Genomic DNA, 13,009 nt, shown 5'->3' on the forward strand with positions numbered 1-13,009 from the left:
TAAATGAGCTATACCAGTAAGATAGAAATCATGCTATGTGGTTACATAAAAGACCTCAACAGAAGCAAAAAAAGACTTGGTCTTCCTCAAAAATCGTTGTACCCTGATACCAAACCTTTCTCTTTTCCAGACTATAGTTAAGGTCTCTGACAATCTCCAGAATTTCCTTAGCCATATACAAATCCATCTGCTTCAAATGTATGCTCACTCTTTCACTCTTTCTTTCCCCAACTATCATCCTCCTTAGCTACTACCCAAATAGAAGCTTTCCACTTATTATTTTCACTTCCACTGAAGTTTTCAGACAGACCAGTGAACATTTATTTTCCCCTTTAGTAAACACCCCTTTTAAATTCGGTTACAAAATACGTATGTCTCTAAGTTCTGAGCACAAGCGCTATAACTTTTATAATTGAAGGCCCAACATGTATCACATTGGAAGTTAGGATTTCCAATGTGATAGCCCTAGAATTTCAACGAAAAATTACACACTAAAATTTCCCCACCAGAGAGAAAGTCCATCATATCTATTAACTATCACATTGGAGGCCGGGTGCAGTGGCTCACACCCAGCACTTTGGGAGGCCGAGGCCAGCGGATCACCTGAGGTCAGGAGTTTGAGACCAGCCTTGCCAACATGGAGAAACCCCATTGCTACTAAAAATACAAAATTAGCCGGGCGTGGTGGTGAATGCCTGTAATCCCAGCTACTCGGTAGGCTGAGGCAGGAGAATTGCTTGAACTCGGGAGGCGGAGGTTGTGGTGAGCTGAGATCATGCACACCATTGCACTCCAGACTGGGCAACAAGAGCGAAACTCCCATCTCAAAAAAACAAACAAACAAAAAAAAAACACTATCACGTTGGGAGGGACTTCTTCACAATATTTTTATTGTTTTCCCTCTATAAGCATTGAGAGACTTCACAATAAAACGAGCAATTTTTACTTGCACACCACAGTAAACTAGAAAGTCTCAGTTTAGTTCCTATAATCTTTCGAAGTAAAACACAGGAGTAAAAACACAAAATAAATGGTTACTGCTTAATCTGTTTACACAGATACTCCTTGACTTATGATGGGGTTATGTCCAAACCCATTGTAGGCTGAAAATCCATTTCCTACACCTAATCTACTAAACATCATAATTTAGCCTAGCCTACCTTAAATGTGTTCAGAACACTTACATTAGCCTACAGTTGAACAAAATCACCTAACACAAAGCCTATTTTATAATAAAGTGTTGAATATCTCATGTAATTAGTTTATTACTGTACCAAAGTGAAAAACAGAATAGTGATGTGGATACTTGAAGTACAGTTTCTACTGAATGCAAATTGCTTTCTACATCATTGTAAAGGTGAAGAATCTTAAGTTGAAATATCACAAGTCAAAGACCATCTACAAGAGGCTGGGGCTGGAGATGGAAGGAACTGACTCAGAGAGTAATCAAAGGTGGCATGATCTGGGGACCTATCGTTCAGATCAGAAGTCTTTTTATCCCCTCAAAACTTTGGGTCTATGAACAGCTGTGAAATCAGTTCAGTGGAAATTGATCTGCTTTCTTGAGACAATGAAACAGTACACTGCAGATGAGAAAATAGAGTACTCTGCACATTTGTTTGTTTAGTGCAATCTGTTTCAATGTGTGTACAGGGTTAGTGTAAAATATATTTCTTATTGAGGTCAAAAAGTCTTGAGACATGGATCCAAGAGAATACCAGGAAAGAGGCTAGAATCAAGTGAAAAAGAAGCATGTGAGGCAAAGTCTACCTTCTTCAAACACATATTTGCCATTACTTTAGGAAGCCAAAGAAGCACAAGATACAATCAATCATATGTTTAAATTGCAAGAAGTTCTAAAAATTTTCATTTTTTTTTTTGAGACAAGGTCTCACTCTGTCACCCAGGCTGGAATGCAGTAGCACCATCTCGGCTCACTGTAATCTCTGCCTCCCAGGTTCAAGCCATTCTCCCGTCTCAGCCTCCCGAGTAGCTGGGATTACAGGCACTCACCACCAAGCCTAATTTGTATATTTTTAGTAGAGATAGGTTTCACCATGTTGTCCAGGTTGGTCTCAAACTCCTGGCCTCAAATGATCCACCCACCTCAGCCTCCCAAAGTGGCAGGATTACAGATGTGAGCCACTGGAGCCAGGCCAAGAAGTGGTAAAAATTTGAAAGAAATTTTCCTTTTATCAAATGGAACAATGATCAATTCTATGTCCTAAGGAGATAAACATCAGGATTTAGTCATCCATTTACCAAAGGCCACTCCCTAAACACTTCAACCATCCACAGGGCATGGTGGTTCACGTCTATAATCCCAGAACTTTGGGAGGCTGAGGTGGGGGTACCACCTGAGGTCAGGAGTTCGAAACCAGCCTGACCAACATGGAGAAACCCCATCTCTATTAAAAATACAAAATTAGCCAGGCATGGTAGTGCATCCCTGTAGTCCCAGCTACTCGGGAGGCTGAGGCAGGAGAATCACTTGAACCTGTGAGGTGGAAGTTGCAGTGAGCTGAGATCATGACATTGCACTGCAGCCTGGGCAACAAGAGCAAAACTTAGTCTTAAAAAAAAAAAAATTTCAACCATCTTCTCCCACCTTTACCTACTTTCCAATTGCTAAAATAATGGATTTTGAAAAGATGATAAACTCTAGCATTATATTTTTATGTTTTAGCAATAGGGTGTTGCTGTTCTGCCCAGACTGGAGTGTAGCGGCTATTCACAGGCATAATCATCTCACACTGCAGCCTTGAATTCCTGAGCTCAAGCCTCCTGCCTCAGCGTCAGCTTCCAGAGTAGCTGGGACTACAGGAACACAAAACTGTGCCCCGCATAATCCAGTATGTTAGATCAATGGTTTTAAACTGAGGGAGATTTTACCCTCGCCCCTACGTCCCCGGACATTTGGCAATGTCTGGAGACATTCTGACTGTCACAAATGGGGATATGGCGAGAGGGGTGATGCTACTAGAATACAGTGGGTAGAGGCCAGGGATGCTGCTAAATATTTCACTATGCACAGGACACCTTGAGTCTCCTCAACAAATAACTGTCTGCCTCAAAATATCAACAGTGCTAAGGCTGAGAAACCTTGCTATAAGTCAAGACTGTATTACTTTCAAACCTAAATAAATCCAGGACAGATACCCTTAACCTGTTATCACTTTAGTTAGTTCTCAGCTAAGTAACTCCATTACTAGCATACCTACAAACAGGTTTAAAGCCAGATATAAATTATAAATACGTCCTTTTGTTAGTGCCAGAGAAGATGGAAATCTCTCCAATGTTCATAAACTTCACTAAAATTGTTTGTCTTTGGTAAAGTCAGAAAGGTCTCTAATTGTAAGTGTACTTCATAGGTAGTTGATTTTCAGTATTTAAATATTTTCCCTTGATCCTGAATAAATCAGTGAATAAAACAGTAAGACTCTGATACAGCGAATGTTATAAAAATTTATTTATTTCTCCAAAAGATCCTGGAATAAGCAGAGTGGGTATAACCAAAAGGAGATAGCTCGCATGCAAAATATACTTGAAAGGAAATCTAATAAAAAGACAAGGAATAATCCAGATGATGGATGAGTCTTCTTTCCCTAGAACCCTAAATATTATCCTCTTTAAGCAGTTTCCTTTTTTTTTTCAAAGTCAGATATTCTCAAAGGAACAGCAAAAACAGGGGCTTTAGGATATCTTTAATGGTGTAAAGAAAGGGGAAACATATGAGCGGGAAAGTTCCCGGGAGAAAGAGACTAAAATAAAAGCACTGGGCACATGGATTATATAAAACAGAAAAGGGGTGGTAAGTATGTGATTATGACTAGAAACACAAAACAATTGACTTCATTTTTTATTTAATTTTAATCACAAATCATTAACCCTGCAAAGTTTTAAACATTAAAGATCCAACATGCCTCGACCCTGTGTCCCTAGGATTGACATACTTTAGTGTGTAGCTTTCCGAAACTTTTTTATGGACCTACAACATATTTGTTCGGAAATATGCACTATTACGAAGGAAATATTTCTCGAACGCCTTTCCATGACAGTATGTTGAGAGTTTTCCTATTCGTTCTAACATTTTAACAGTCTTCCTGAAGAAGTGACTTCTCAAAGTATTATTTAACAACAACAAAACCCTCCCCTGTTCTCCAAACCTCAAGTGGTGAGGAGGTGGGGGGGGGGAAATGCCAAGTCGAGGCAGACAGGAGCAAACTTACGCTTTCAAGGAGGTTTATGGGACTGAGGCCTAAAGGCTTCGTTAGAGAAGTCATTGTGGATAATACATTCACCCTCACACGCCATTACAGGCACCGACTCCCCTTCCTCACAACCCCAAATCGAAGACCTCCCTCTTTTGGAGAGCCGATTGGACGACTGGTACGAGCACTTTCCTTAGGCTGTCCGTCTACTGGCTCCAGATTCGGTCCATCAGTTTAACCGCCCGACTCCCGCATTCCCCATTGGAGTCAAACCGCTGCCTCCTGGAGAAGCCCAACCTACCGCGCGCTTCGCGCTCACTGGCTCAGTTAGACGCAGCTCAGGAGGGGAAACCCGTCTCCCACATTCCGATGGCCCAAGGGCCCATCAGTCGGCAGCTCAAGGCAGACCCAACTGGCCTATACGCAAGCCAGTCAAAGTCTTCGGCTGCACCGCTCCAAAGAACCTACAGGGATTAAGACATCCCGCCCCCTGTTCTTCTATTGGTTGGCCCGACCCACCGCTGCCCCTTCACTATCCCCCACCCCGCGGTCCATTCATTTCACACAATAACGGGCCCAAATGTAGTCAGTTCAAGATCTACTATGGGTAGAGAAGACTGTCTGCCACTTACCCGGGATTGAGAGTGATCACTCACGTTAACGTCTGCCCTGTTCCTGTATGGTGAAGCCGCAACGCAAGCCACCACCGCCGCCACCTTCTGCGCAACGCCAACCGCCCGCCAAAACGGATCCTTCCCTGCGCCTGCGCAACCAATCCGGGAACGGACCCTTTCTCCGCCCACCACGCATGCGCAGAGCTAGAACCAATTCCCGCCAATACGCAGGCGCCGTACGTTCACGGCTTAGTACTGCCCGCCATTTCACGTGTTCCCAGAGGCAGATGGAAGTTCTTAATGCGCCTGCGCAAAACTCGCCATTTTACTACACGTGCGGTCAACAAGCAGTTAAAATTGTGACCTGCTGGCTGCTTTTCTAATACATAGTGTCAATCATGCTTTGCCAAGCGTAGTATTTGCGCGGGGAAGATTAAAAAGGCGTTAAACACCCAAGGTAGATTCAAATATGAATGATTGATCGGCTGGCCAATCAGACTGGTTAAGAATAATATTACTCGGGAACCAATGAACTCCAAGGGGTGGAGACGGCGTAGAACGCCCAAAGGGATGACGTTACACAGCAGTGTGGCCTCACAGGCCAATAGTAGGGGGAAGCGATTTCACATATCCAATCAGAACTGTTCAAGGGCGGAGTGTACCAATGCCGAAAGGGAGGAGGCGGGGTAAAAAAGAAAGGCCGAAGGTAGGCTGGCAGATACGTTCGTCAGTTTGCTCCTTTCTGCCCGTGGACGCCGCCGAAGCAGCATCGTTAAAGTCTCTCTTCTCCCTGCGATCATGTCTAAGTCAGAGGTGAGTTAGGTGCTCTTTCTAACTTGAATTTCTTCCTCTTCCTTTCCTGAATTGGTAAGATGCGGCTTGGTTTCGTTCCTTGCACCAGCCCATTCTACGGTTCTTTCGGTCGCTGCCACGGCCTACCCCTCCCAAAGTTCAAGTCGCCATTTTGTCCTGTTGATCGCCATGAGGCTGCTCACGCCAATCATGAGTTATTATGCAGGCCTCGGTAGTCTTAGCAAAATTCTTAGGCATATAAATCTTTTACCTTTTCTAAACCTCGCTTTGGTGAGCGAGTTTTTAAAAGAGCGATTAGTCCCATTTTGGCGATGCACCCCTCCCGCCTAAGCCTTTGTTGCGCGTGCGTTGGAAGGCGACTAGGGACGCATGCGCTTTGGATTTCCCAGCACTCCCAACCCCCAACATACCTTCTCCCCTGTTAGGGAGAAGCACGTGGCTTGTTGCAATCTGAACGAACAATAAGTGCTACATACACAGTTGTCTAGTTTTTCTTTTCCTCAGTGGAAATTGTTTGGTGTTACAGCTCGTTTAACACTTCCGCCTCCCCCACTCTAGTCTCCTAAAGAGCCGGAACAGCTGAGGAAGCTCTTCATTGGAGGGTTGAGCTTTGAAACAACCGATGAGAGCCTGAGGAGCCATTTTGAGCAATGGGGAACGCTCACAGACTGTGTGGTAAGAATTGGAAGAGACCAAACAGAAAAATAGTGCATTTCCTTGGCTTACCTTGGTGCAGTTCTCTCTGAATGCTTATGAAGGTTGTTAGTAGCATTATAGTTAGAGATTTGTTGACAAAGGAAAGTCCTGCTTTTTAAGAGTTACCTCTTAAACCTAGGATAGTGGGAAACTGGAGGGGTTTTTACAAAGGGCTGGTATAAAGTTTCCTATTCCCCTATCAGAGTTAAAATGACAAAAGTTTTTGGGGTCAGACTTTGTTACATGAATTAACACTGTTCTCAGGTAATGAGAGATCCAAACACCAAGCGATCCAGGGGCTTTGGGTTCGTCACGTATGCAACTGTGGAGGAGGTGGATGCAGCCATGAATGCAAGGCCACACAAAGTGGATGGAAGAGTTGTGGAACCAAAGAGAGCGGTCTCAAGAGAAGTGAGTGGTTTTTTTACCATTCCCTTCAACTCATTTGGCGATGTGCTGCTAGTGGATTTGGATTCAGGAGTTTGCTACTTAAAAATTTTTTTTATTTGGGTGTAGGTTTTGCTAATCTAAACCTGTGGTTTTCCTCCTATTAGGATTCTCAAAGACCAGGTGCCCACCTAACTGTGAAAAAAATATTCGTTGGTGGCATTAAAGAAGACACTGAAGAACATCACCTAAGAGATTATTTTGAACAGTATGGAAAAATTGAAGTGATTGAAATCATGACTGACAGAGGCAGTGGCAAGAAAAGGGGCTTTGCCTTTGTAACCTTTGACGACCATGACTCTGTGGATAAGATTGTCAGTAAGTATTAAATAGTTAGTGGTATTTAGTAATGGTTCCACAATCCATGTGGCATTCCAAACCCTGAGACCATGTTGTATCTGTCTTCATTTTTTTTTTTTAGTTCAGAAATACCATACTGTGAATGGCCACAACTGTGAAGTTAGGAAAGCCCTGTCAAAGCAAGAGATGGCTAGTGCTTCATCCAGCCAAAGAGGTATGCTTATTGCTTCATTAAACCTTAAAGGCAACTTTCGGTTACTCCAATATGAATGATTTATATTCAGTGATTTAAACTTCATCTCTTTAGGTCGAAGTGGTTCTGGAAACTTTGGTGGTGGTCGTGGAGGTGGTTTCGGTGGGAACGACAACTTTGGTCGTGGAGGAAACTTCAGTGGTCGTGGTATGTATGGTTTATTTACATGTAGTTCTGACTTCTTACTATCTTTGCTATGCAGATTTTACAGTACGGGAAGTGCATCCAGAATGTCACTTGATGTGCAGATCATGCTTAAAACTTGAAACTTTGTTTTCTTCCAGGTGGCTTTGGTGGCAGCCGTGGTGGTGGTGGATATGGTGGCAGTGGGGATGGCTATAATGGATTTGGTAATGATGGTAAGTTTTTTAGGAATAAGTAGATAAAAATTCCTGGCAACCTGTATCTTTAGAATAGGTTAGTAGAGACTAAAATTCTAGTGCATGACAAGCTCAACTTTTCCCATAACACGCATGCTGTGAGCAGGCCTTCAGCCATTACACTTGCACAAGTTTTCATTGTCAAATACTTTTGTCTTATTGAGAAGAATTGTATTCTTGTAGGTGGTTATGGAGGAGGCGGCCCTGGTTACTCTGGAGGAAGCAGAGGCTATGGAAGTGGTGGACAGGGTTATGGAAACCAGGGCAGTGGCTATGGCGGGAGTGGCAGCTATGACAGCTATAACAACGGAGGCGGAGGCGGCTTTGGCGGTGGTAGTGGTAGGTATCCAGTGATCCAAGTACTTGGTGTGACAGCTAGATTAGCCTTTTAGAGCTTGGGTTCTGGTGCTGTTGAAGCATTGTGTGGTACACTGCATGGTATATTAAAAACAAACGGGCTTGCTATGCTACCTCCTCCTAGCTTTAAGCTGGGGCCGCCTCACTCCCAATTAGTAGAGATAAGTGGATAATGGTGTCTTTGAGTTAGATTAGTGTCATAGAAGGATTTAGTATCTTAACTGCTTTGGGACCTTAGGCACTTAGTTGATGTATCCAAGAAACTTCTGATTGCCTGTGGCCCTAGATCTCCATGAAGGCCTTCAGGGCTAGAGGGTGTGTTTGTGCCACTATGGAAATCTCTTTTTATGTCATGGAGAGTTAGGCCAATTTTCTTATTACTGGATTATTCAACTGAATGCCTTTCCCAGAGAATAAAATACAAAGATGGAGTCACCATAGTTTGGGAGGAAGGAAGGCAGATAACTCAATCTTATTTTATTCTGACCACTAAACAGAATTGGAGACTAGCATTATCCTCAAGTAACAGACAAAGGCCCTCTTTCCCATTCCTAGGAGGCAATTTTGGAGGTGGTGGAAGCTACAATGATTTTGGCAGTTACAACAATCAGTCTTCAAATTTTGGACCCATGAAGGGAGGAAACTTTGGAGGCAGAAGCTCTGGCCCCTATGGTGGTGGCGGCCAATACTTTGCCAAACCACGAAACCAAGGTATGGTATCTATGTAATTTGGGATAATATCGAAAGAGTTGTGTGTCTGTAGCTACTGCTGGGAAGGAAGCCCTTTAACTGCTGTCTGTGCAGTAATACACTGACAGTTTACAACCTTCAGAAAGTGATAATTTGATCACAAATTAGAAAAATCATGAGTCCTTTACCACCTCTGTAGCAGGGGCCATTTTTAAGTGGTCAAACACTTGATTTTATTATTTACAGTGAATGTGAAAACATTACTATTACTGTTTGCACTTTGAAACCTTAAAAGAAAAATTGTACTCCTCAGGTGGCTATGGCGGTTCCAGTAGCAGCAGTAGCTATGGCAGTGGCAGAAGATTTTAATTAGGTAAGTAAGCACCTTTTTGTGTGTTAACATAATTTTTTAAATTGCTGATGAACCCAGTAACCCTAATGTAGCTGAGCAGTGCAACATAGTTAACATTATAATTGCAGTAAATTGTGGATATAAAGTTAATATTCAGATCAGCAAAATTTGTGGGAAACAAACTTGATATTGGATTGTAGCCTTGAGTCTTAATATGTTTAGATTAACAACTTTATTCCATATTGTTCAACAGGAAACAAAGCTTAGCAGGAGAGGAGAGCCAGAGAAGTGACAGGGAAGCTACAGGTTACAACAGATTTGTGAACTCAGCCAAGCACAGTGGTGGCAGGGCCTAGCTGCTACAAAGAAGACATGATTTAGACAAATACTCATGTGTATGGGCAAAAAACTCGAGGACTGTATTTGTGACTAATTGTATAACAGGTTATTTTAGTTTCTGTTCTGTGGAAAGTGTAAAGCATTCCAACAAAGGGTTTTAATGTAGATTTTTTCTTTTTCTTTTTCTTTTTTTTTTTTTTGCACCCATGCTGTTGATTGCTAAATGTAATAGTCTGATCGTGACGCTGAATAAATGTCTTTTTTTTTAATGTGCTGTGTAAAGTTAGTCTACTCTGAAGCCATCTTGGTAAACTTTCCCAACAGTGTGAAGTTAGAATTCCTTCAGGGTGATGCCAGGTTCTATTTGGAATTTATATACAACCTGCTTGGGTGAAGAAGCCATTGTCTTCAGAAACCTTGGTGTAGTTGAACTAATAGTTACTGTTGTGACCTAAAGTTCACGATTAAAAGGGATTACCCAAGCAAAATCATGGAATTACTGGTTATAAAGATGATTGTTGGCACATCCTATGCAATATATCTAAATTGAATAATGGTACCAGATAAAATTATAGATGGGAATGAAGCTTGTGTATCATCCATTATCATGTGTAATCAATAAACGATTTAATTCTCTTGAATGAAATGACAACTGTATGGATTTGGGACTGGCAGAGATTTGGACTTTTCCCTACCCACTGCCCCTGATAATGTTGAATGCCTCTTATCATAATTCAAGTTCAAAGCTCTGCCAGGGAATAGAAACTAGCTGCTGGCTAATGCCGCTCCATAAATCCACAGATTTGAAGTGTTTGGGAGGCCTTTTAAAAATGACCAGTATCAGAAATCATTTTAATGAACTTAAAGATAGGCTTACATTAAAGGAAAACTGCAGTTTGACCGGGTTCTGGTTGGGTGGGCCTTCAGAGGTTTTATAGGTCAACTACGTTAATTTGAAGATTAAAACCATAGCAGTAGAAACTAAATATTTCTACATAATTTCATGTTAACTGCAGTTTCCCTTTATATGGCACAAGATCACACAACCTTCCTAAAATGTTAATTGTATAGAAAATGGTTTCTCAACCTTAACAGTTAATATCCAATAATGTGTTATTTGTATATAGATTATTTTGAGCCTTCAGTGCTCTAAATTTCAGTGCTATTGTATCTAGTAGCATAGAGATTTGTTTATCAATAGGACTGTATATTCCATCCCATGGGTGTGTTGGAAATTTGGGGGAGGAGGGTGGAGGGAGGTGGATGGAAGGTGGCGGTGGGTGGGAAAGCATGGGTGATAGTTCCATGATACTGGCTGAGTTTGCAATAGCAGGTGGAACCCTAACAATTGAGGGAGTTTGCAGATACCTCAGGATTCGTGACAATGCCTTTAAAGATCCAGGAGAGATGTTCAGCTACTAGGAACTGCTAGCAAGTATAGCGCGAATGGCTCCGAGCTCAGACACTCTACAGCTGAGAGTAGACACTTGTGGTATGTGGAGTACAGATAAGCCAGGGGCAGGCCACGGCACGCTCCATGAAAGCTAGGAGGGAGTGAAATTTCAGTGATCATCGCAAGGAAGGAGGCAGACAAGAGTAAGGCACACCTGACTCTTAGGACTAGCAGTCAGAACCAGGAGGAAAGGTTTTATTGCTATGCTGGTAGGTAAGAACAGATTTTACTTACATCCATATAGTTACTTAAAGTCCAGTTTTCTGTTAAATATTTTCCTTAATATATTGAGCCAAAACTAGTCCAGTTAAGCTGAACTAGGTTTTTCTGGAGATGAATTGTTTTAAATTGACACCCTACCATTGGTGGCTCCTAGTTGAAGGAAGTGAGCACATTATTTCTACTGTGAATATAAATTTTTGCCCTTTTATTTATCTTCCTTTGACCCATTTCCTTAAAATAATGGCTCAAAGTAATAGACTCTTCCCCAAATGGTGGGAGGATGGGTGGGCTATTAATGGGAGGTATGGGGGGGTTAGCTTGAGCTGGGACTTGGTCTTAGAGCTAGTTCTAAAGGTTGTTTACTTTTCTAGGGGAGGAGTCTGCTACTAGTCTTATCTGCTCTTAAAAACAGAAACTCATCTGTCCAAGTTCATGGCAGAAAGGTAAGTTTTTACAAATTAGTGGTCAGCAGAAGAATGCCCTGCCTTCCCAATAGTAAAAAGGCAGAAGGACAAGCTGTGCCTCAAACCAAAATATTTCATAATCTCTTCCAGTTGCAAAAATAGTTATTAGCACAACCAGGTATTCCTAGTAGTTACTGTGTAGTCATTCACCTCTGTTTACATAAATACTTTATAACTTCTTTTGCCTTTTGCAGGAACGTCCTGGTGAAGACCTTTATCTGAGCCACTGTACTTCATTATCACTGCCATGCAGTTAACATGAGCTGTTCTGCAGCTCAAATTCCATTTTGTGAATGGGTTGGTTTTTGTTTTTGTTTTTTTTAAATAAATTGTATTTAACTTAGTTCTGCTGCTTTTGTCCTCCATGATATGTATGGTAAACGACATGTTAAAATTCAGGTTAGAGAGGATTCGGTTGTATATGCTTGGTTTTAATGTGAATTGCTATATTTAAATTCATTCCATTCAGCTTCATGGTTTAATGAAAATAGCAAAGGGTTCTCATTGCAGGAGTAATTATTGGCTCAGTGTAAGTAAACTTTACTATTGATCCAATTGAGCATGTCCTTTTTCTAGCTCCCCTGGCAAGGGAAAATGAAGTTGTAGCACTGCCATTGAGCTCAGTAGGTCTCTATTGGGACCTATGCTCACCATCTGCTCTAGACAGGCATAATGGATTTCATCTTTGGCAAACAAGTTGCATTCATTGGCCAGCTATCTCACACTTCAGTGGAATTCTCAAGCCAGGAGTAAGAAAGTGAACTGAATGGGAGACAAGCCTTAGCCTTTCAAAGATAGCCTAAAAATATATGGGCAGCCAGGTGTGGTGGCTCACACCTGTAATTCCAGCACTTTGGGAGGCTGAGTGAGGTGGGCAGATCACGAGGTCAGGAGTTCAACACCATCCCAGGTACCACTGAAACCACATCTCTTTTATTTTTTAATTCTTTTTACTATTGTGGAAAGTTATAACCACATCTCTTAAAATACAAAGAATTAGCCAGGCATGGTGGTGGATACATATAATCCCAATTACTCAGGAGCTAAGGCAGGAGAATTGCTTCAACCTGGGAGGCAGAAGTTGCAGTGAGCCAAGATTGTGCCACTACACTCCAGCCTGGGTGACAAAGACTCCGTCTCCAAAAAAAAAATGTATGGGCTATTTGGAAGCAATAATTATACCCTCTAGCAAATGGTTAGGTTTTGTGTGTGTGTGTGTGTTTGGTTTGTTGTGAGAGGAAGTCTCCCTGTCACCCAGACTGGAGTGCAGTGGTACTCTGCTCACTGCAACCTCTGCCTTGCCTCCCACGTAGGTGGGACTACAGGTGCACGTGGCTAATTGTATTTTTAATAGAGACTTGGGATTTCACCATGTTAGCACTATTGACCTCAACTGATCTGCCCACCTTGGGTTCCCA

The 13,009-nt window shown here is 42.1% G+C and overlaps 2 protein-coding genes across 6 annotated transcripts in view; one reads left to right on the forward strand and one right to left on the reverse strand.

The window, feature by feature from the left end:
* Positions 1-4,969, reverse strand: part of CBX5 (chromobox 5) — a 43,584-nt gene extending 38,615 nt beyond the window's left edge. The window contains exon 1 of the mRNA XM_012450361.3: positions 4,844-4,969. The gene's annotated coding sequence lies outside the window, so the exon portion shown is untranslated. The remainder of the gene's footprint in view (positions 1-4,843) is intronic.
* A 566-nt stretch (positions 4,970-5,535) lies between these two features.
* On the forward strand, positions 5,536-11,934 carry HNRNPA1 (heterogeneous nuclear ribonucleoprotein A1). Of its 5 annotated transcripts, XR_010342988.1 has the most exons (12): positions 5,536-5,638; positions 6,197-6,313; positions 6,599-6,745; positions 6,889-7,099; positions 7,203-7,295; positions 7,389-7,481; positions 7,619-7,693; positions 7,898-8,053; positions 8,627-8,782; positions 9,075-9,134; positions 11,499-11,570; positions 11,786-11,934. XR_010342988.1 is itself a non-coding variant. In XM_064377174.1 (11 exons), exons 1-10 carry the CDS (start codon positions 5,624-5,626, stop codon positions 9,128-9,130), a joined length of 1,119 nt encoding a protein of 372 aa, XP_064233244.1. In that variant the 5' UTR covers positions 5,536-5,623; the 3' UTR covers positions 9,131-9,134; positions 11,499-11,934. The 5 variants fall into 5 exon arrangements, 4 of the variants coding, with proteins under 4 accessions (XP_064233244.1, XP_064233243.1, XP_064233245.1 ...); XM_064377174.1 differs by having other exon boundaries at positions 11,499-11,934; XM_064377173.1 differs by lacking the exons at positions 11,499-11,570; positions 11,786-11,934 and adding an exon at positions 9,367-9,721.
* The last annotated feature ends 1,075 nt before the right edge of the window (positions 11,935-13,009 follow it).

Source organism: Aotus nancymaae, unplaced genomic scaffold (assembly GCF_030222135.1).
Source record: "Aotus nancymaae isolate 86718 unplaced genomic scaffold, 86718_ANA_hifiasm-v0.15.2.pri h1tg000016l, whole genome shotgun sequence".
Classification (NCBI taxonomy): domain Eukaryota; kingdom Metazoa; phylum Chordata; class Mammalia; order Primates; family Aotidae; genus Aotus; species Aotus nancymaae.